This window comes from Sinohyriopsis cumingii, chromosome 11 (assembly GCF_028554795.1).
Source record: "Sinohyriopsis cumingii isolate HCF-2022 chromosome 11, ASM2855479v2, whole genome shotgun sequence".
In the NCBI taxonomy this organism is placed as follows: domain Eukaryota; kingdom Metazoa; phylum Mollusca; class Bivalvia; order Unionida; family Unionidae; genus Sinohyriopsis; species Sinohyriopsis cumingii.
This window is the reverse complement of record NC_142971.1, coordinates 87805488-87812360: the sequence shown is the minus strand read 5'-3', so window position 1 is coordinate 87812360 and position 6873 is coordinate 87805488. Positions and strand designations below refer to the sequence as shown.

Genomic DNA, 6873 nt, shown 5'->3' with positions numbered 1-6873 from the left:
GTGAAAGAATAAAATTTCTAGTAATCGAGTAATGGGTTAGTGCACCTAGATAGCTTAATCTCTTAATTTCCTTAATTTATCGGTGATTCTCATTTCATGGAGAGAGAGAGAGAGAGCATATTAATTTACTGGAACATGTCTTGTAATAACGACTTCTTCGGCAGGAAGTCTCAAAACAATTATAAACTTGTAAAATAATATTTCTATACATGGATGCCTTTATTTTTCTCATAGAGATGGAAATATTATTACATTAACAACCACAAACCAGACCATAATTCTTACTTAATGGGAACATAATATCCAAAAACGTGGTAATACGTGCTATATAAATCTGATAACAGACAAAATGTACGTCAAGAAATATTCATATATGCAATAAATATATGTAATGCAATACAATCTCTCTCAAACCCGCCACCACCACCCTCTCTCTGTCTCTCTCTCACACACAAAATTAATTGTATAGTAAACGCCTCAATTCTTGTATGCATGAATAACACTATTTTCTATGGTAACCACACCAACAGACCAGCTATTGTGTACATCAGGCTTAATTAAACAATACACAAAATAATACAAATTACCTGTTTACATAAAACATTGTGGAAAAGTAGTGTGTATGGAACTAAACCTCAAAACATAATCTGTTACTTTAGTAATTTGCTTCTTCACTTTGAATTGTTCGAACAATTTACTCATTTCAGAGGATCCCTTTAATATTGTCACGGTAAAGAGCTTACGAATAACATTAGAGCGCATCATATGAAATCCTGACATTAGCCTTTGTGACCGTTCTGTGTCCGAGTCTCCGTCCTGGAATCTTACTCCAGGCGTAGTCATAATTCTGAATGTCCAAAATCATTTTTTCCTGAACTTGTCGTCTTTTCAACACAACTCGTCTTATGTACACCTTGCAGTTCTTTTTAATTACGTCATCGATTTGTGCCTTGATGTCAGGCTTTCCTACCAATTTCCTCTCCCAATTTCTGCAAGATTTCACAAATTTGCTGAAAACAACAAATTTCTTTGAGCGAAATTTCATTTGCACTGCCACTTCGTAAAAGGCCGGTACGTTCATTTTCCCGCCAAACAGCTGTCGTCTGCTGTATCCACTTCCGTCCCCGCATCTCTTTCTCCATCTTGACGCAGAGCATTCTACTACACCGGGAATAATAGCCAGTTGCCATGGAGACCAGTTGAGATCCCTCAGCATGAAGTTTGTCTCTGGTACATTTTCCCTTTTCAGATGTGGATCACTTTTATGACTTTCCTATTAATAGAAGGGTACATGCATTGCTATATGACACAAATGCAACTAAACTGACCGACAAACTTTGTCAATGGACCGTTCTGATTTTATCTTAATACATAACATTACAAAATGCAATCGTAATATAAAAAAACATATTCCATCTACATTTCGATAAAACTCACTGAGATCGGAATATTTTATAGTGTGTTGTCTTTTTGTTCTCGTTTTGTTCCCGTCAGGGATTGAAATACGAATTCTAACCCAATCAAATAACCTTTTTTGTGGATGAAATTCCGAAATTAAGTTTAAATTTGGAAATATTAAAGTCACAAGTTAGAATTACCTTTATTAGTTTCTTTCCCTCGTTTCTCTTTGCAAGTTTAGGACGGTTGGTTGCTTTTGTCTTAACAGTATACTTTTTTAAACCACCCTTTGTCAGCATTAGAGGTTTTGACAACTTTTTCGGAGCAAGCTTCTTTGCAGTGGGCAAAATCATTTTTGCATGAGATTCCGTAGATGAGGCCTTCCGCAGCATTCCGAACATTGTGTCCAAGTCTTTGTGCATTCCTTCCCTAGAACATCTGTCTCTTACCTCCTTCTCATACATCTGTAAGGAATGCATGTAAACAATGTTGTATTTTTATACATCGGATTATATATAATTCACACTTGACATCTTATGATTCCGCAGATTAAAAAATATTTCATTTTCTGTATTTAACATCCATCTTTCTTAAAATGCTAACGGTATCTAAAATGTAACGCGCACTAATCAAAATGCCATATAAGTAATAAATGCTCTTAGATAATTCTCACTGTTGCTTTAAATACAGCCCTACTGAAAAGGTTCATGTTTACTAATAATCGTTTGTCGATTTATAGCAACTGTTAGAGTATTAGTGTTTAGAACATTTTGTTGTTGAAACAAAATGGGATTATTTTTATAATATTAAGGAACAGAGGAACAAAACGTACCGACAAGAAATCTTCACCCTTCTCTCTGTAGCAGACGGCCATTATGAGGTCAAATATGTTTTGGAACTCGTTGAGTTTCAGATAACGTCCGCTTGTTTTCTCAGATATGGTTTTGTAGAAATCCCCATTGCTGCAAGTTCCACAGTGTACACCATAGATGCGCACTGACTGTATTTGCCAGACAAGAGGAAAGAATTAGTCAGGATGTTTACTATAGCATGCAAAAATTCAGTAGAACTTGGAAAATGTTAACTCTTTGCCAGTCATTGTGTCATTTGGCGATTATTAATTATTAGGCTTATTTGAAACGTTCAAGTTTTGTTCCAGAAGCTATTCTGTATTTTGAATAATCGAATCAAAAGAAAGGATACTGAAAGCGAATAAAACAAGCATGAAACCGTCGTTGAAATCTTTTTGGAATATCTTAAAATATTCCACAAACAGTACAAGTATGATAAGTATAATATCACCACTAATTTGTAACACAAACTTGCAAGATGTTTTGATATTTGAATTATAAGTAAACAGGTGTTTACGTCTGGAAATGTTGAAGCAATATATATCATACCGTTCAATTTATATCCGAGATGGTTTCACTTATTAGTTAATAACGGCAATTAAAGTCAAAATGTGTACAAACCCCCTCCATGAGTTTGTTTGCTTCAACTCTCCAGTCCAGTTTCATTGTATTCTGTGGATAGTTTGGTTCATGCGGATTTGCATCTCCAATCAGTACCAACAATCTCTGCGAGCCAGGTGTCCATGACAATTTGGTACGGACTTCATGCAGAACGAGTTCGTAACATTCATCAGCATCCCCGCCTCCAGTCAACCCGGCATTTTTCACGAATTCGCACAAGTCGGCTACATTATCGGTGAAATCCACGTACTTTGTGACATAAGTATGTGCATCACAATAATCTCCGTGTGCAAAAATTGCAATCCTGATTCCGGGAATATCCGCCTGGAGTCGCTGCACCATGTCTTGGAGACGACCTCTAACCTCTTCGAGATAGGACGACATGGATCCAGTGGTGTCGAAAGAGAACACGACTTCCATGGGTCCTGCAGCAGGTAATATGGCGGCCATGATCTTTCCTAAACGAACCTTTATTGCTGTATAAATGTAAAAATCTTTTACTTTAAACATATCCACCTATTCTCAACACAGAAAATGCACTATGCACAATTGTTACAAGAAATCGAAATGCAATGGTGAAAATGAAGAAAGAAATGGGGAAAAATGTCGATTAGAACTGACAGAATACGAAATATACGGATTCAAAATACGTTACTAGTGACTTTACACACTCTGTGTCATATAGAAAAATAATAGGGAATTTAGAATAGGACTCTAAAATGGAATATTCTGTGTTTTATATATATGTGTGTGTGTGTGTGTGTGTGTGTGTGTGTTTGAAACTTCAAAACCTTGAAAGTTTCTCAAGGGTGAAAAATCATATTTTTATGCACGACACTGATAGAATTAGGCGGTATTTTTGAGCTAGGGAAGCAAGAAAACGAACATATTTTTGCAATAATTATTGTTTAACATTCTGAATAAAGCCATCTTTACTTTCTTCCACAAATATTCCTTTCTTAGAAGTTATTTTCTGTAAAGGAATCACTTTGTTCAGAGAAAATATTTACCAAGGTTTCTATCTCATTACCTACATTTCATGTATTGACCTTGAGTATAATAGCCATGATTGTAATGACTACCTGTTAGTTAAATCCTCTAAAGAAGAGATATTCCTCTCACTGTATGTAAGTATTCTTCTCTATTTAGATGTTTACTTGTTCCGTCGCTTTAGCTGTATGCCATACCTGTGGGGACTGCGGGTTTATATAGACCGATAATGCTGACGAAATAGAACACGACATAACACGTTCAGACTTGCAACTGGACTAGACTTGTTCTCCGTTTTGTTTACGTGACGGTGTCTATCTAAATATAAATCATAGTGTAACTCCTATTGATCTACCGTATGTAGCCGACAACGTTTGTGTATTGACTAACACCCTCATCTATATTTTCAGTGATCGATAACTTCCTCCCGTGCAGAACTTCGTCGAATATATGCTTGCTTGTGATGAAGATTTTTGAAAATAAGGAATAAAGAGCAGTTGAAAAAGGTTCTTGACGCAGTTTTGTATTCCATTTTAAACTGACACAACAAGACATAGGTAAGTATTAAGCTCATATGTTGTATTTATTAATCGTTTTATCTGTCTCCAATGGCAAATTTTGAATTTCTTTTTGTCTGGAAGATTTCAACTCTTTTCATCCGTTACGTATCAGTTATTGTTGCTAACTGAAGCAAGTACATTAATAATCATGTCCGGAAGGAAGAAATGTGTCGGAGGAAGATAAAGGTGGAGTGCTGAAGAGAGGATAAGACAATTGGAAATGTAAAAGAAAAATTTTAATGTAAAATAGTCCTATTTCGCACTCCGCGAACGCGTGACAGCAACTTGACAGGCGCATGCCAGTGGACAATCATGATAGTTTAACTAACTGACCTGAAATCTTTAAATAACATATCCTTTTATTTAAATTAATAGCATTGAGCATAGAGATATAACAACAAAGCAAAATGCCAGTTCTTGAAGATCACATTCCGACCTTTAGAAGATGAACGACAGAGATACTTCACGACTGAGCAAATAGAGGGAGCTCAACGAATACACTTCGAGGGGCAAAACCTGAAGCTAGTGATGTTAATCATAGCAGTATCAGCGAATAAACTTCGAGGGGCAAAACCTCGAGTCAGTGATGTAATCACATCAATAATAGCTAATGGGGTCTAAGGAAAAAACATACAAGCACTCATCTCGTTAAACAAAGGAGCATATGTATTATACCTAAACGGGGGGGGGGGGGGGAATCCCGAAACCAGAATCACATTAGGGTCAAAGGGTAGAAAGGTGAAGTAAACCCAAGACCAAAAACCAGAGCAAAAAACGGTGCATGTACAGAACAGTAATACTGTATGACTTCCAAATAAGAAATAACAGCGCAAGGAGTTAAACAAAAATTGGTGTAAAAGTACAAAAGTACCAAATGGCCAAATACAACGATTCCGATGGAATCCTAACAGGACCAACATTGATCTATAGGCAGGGATTCAGAGCAACATCTTGGTATGGAGGGTGTATATGTCATAGGAAATGTAACAAATGTAGCACTAAAGGCCATGGCACTAGTAATGGTTAACTTTAGGACAAGGAAGCAGAAGAAACCGAACAAAATCCAGGTGGGAATTTTCCATCTCCTGCACCAGATAAGTAAGAAAAGCGAAGGAAAGAGCAGCAGAGGCATTGTAAGCAAATGAAAATGCAGAAAAATAAAACAAAGAGAAGGGACAGAAAGGTAGGGAAATAGCAGAAGAAATAAAAGCAAACGAAAATGGAGCAACACCTGAAAAAGAAAAGGAGTGGAAGGAAGAGAAAGCTACGAAAATAGCAGAAGAAAGGAAAGCAAAGGACAATGCACAGCAAGCGGAGAGAGAGAGAGAGAGAGAGAGAGAGAGAGAGAGAGAGAGAGAAAAGAAAGTTATGAAAATACTAAAATATACTTTTTTTCAGGTTAATAATCAATAATGTTTTCATTTAAGACAAAAATGACGAAAACCTGGCAGAAGATTTTAATTTTTTTCTTTCTTATGATACTGTTTAGGCTTTACAAAACGTAACAAGAAAAGAGTGAAGATAACAAGCTTTGTACAGTTTGACAAATAATTTATTTCCTTTGAAAAACATGGCAAAAAGGAGTAAAAGAACTTACGGTTTTAAGAATCAATTCCACAAATAGTACAAGAATTAAAAAAGTCCTAGTAATAAAAAGTCCTAATGAATCCCGATGAAATCCAAAATGGAAGATGATGACGTATGCTGTGGTCAGCGTCGTACTGATGTGCCAACATTTTTTTGTTGAATCACAGAAAATAATATTCCAGTGCAATGATATTCACCCCCAAACGAAATAACAACCCAGTCTATCCAAACTTCTATATACAAAATCAGTTAATCAAATACGTAACAGTAGTAAAATTCCTAGGAATGTTCTTTGACAACCACCTCACATGGAAACAGCACATTGAACAACTCACCCAGAATTGTAAAAAAAAAAATTAATTTACTCAGGAACATCACAGGGACTGACTGGGGATCCAACCAGGAAACCCTCCTCACGATATATAAAACCCTAATTAGATCAAAACTGGATTACGGTTGCCAAGCATATAACTCGACTAAGCAACCTGTACTACAAAAACTTGACACTATCCAGAGAAAAGCCTTACTATTATGCACAGGAACACTCCCCTCAACATCATTAGAAGAACTACAAACACTAACAGGAGAACTACCCTTAAAATTACGTAGGCAAGAACTGCTCCTCCGATACTCCATTCGATTAGATACCCACCTAGACAACCATCCCACCAAAATAGCTATAAACAAGTGTAAAGTTGTCTTCAAACCCAAAATCATACCCACCACACCAAGTGGCAAAGTAATCCTTGAACTAAGAGAAAAGATACCTCTACTAAAAAAAAAACAGGTAACAAACAATACAGACCAGAACAAATCACCATGGTTATAAAAGCCACCAAGGATGAACATTGAAGCAACCAAATTAG

General features: G+C 36.3%; 1 protein-coding gene across 1 annotated transcript; it reads right to left on the bottom strand.

The window, feature by feature from the left end:
* LOC149788924 (uncharacterized) lies at positions 1-4059 on the bottom strand. The gene is made up of 5 exons (XM_089975064.1): positions 3953-4059; positions 2871-3346; positions 2231-2398; positions 1599-1862; positions 1-1273 (listed from the first exon to the last, which is right to left on the bottom strand). The coding sequence occupies exons 2-5, from the start codon at positions 3318-3320 to the stop codon at positions 752-754; spliced, it is 1404 nt and encodes a 467-aa protein (XP_089831190.1). The 5' UTR covers positions 3321-3346; positions 3953-4059; the 3' UTR covers positions 1-751.
* Positions 4060-6873: the final 2814 nt, after the last annotated feature.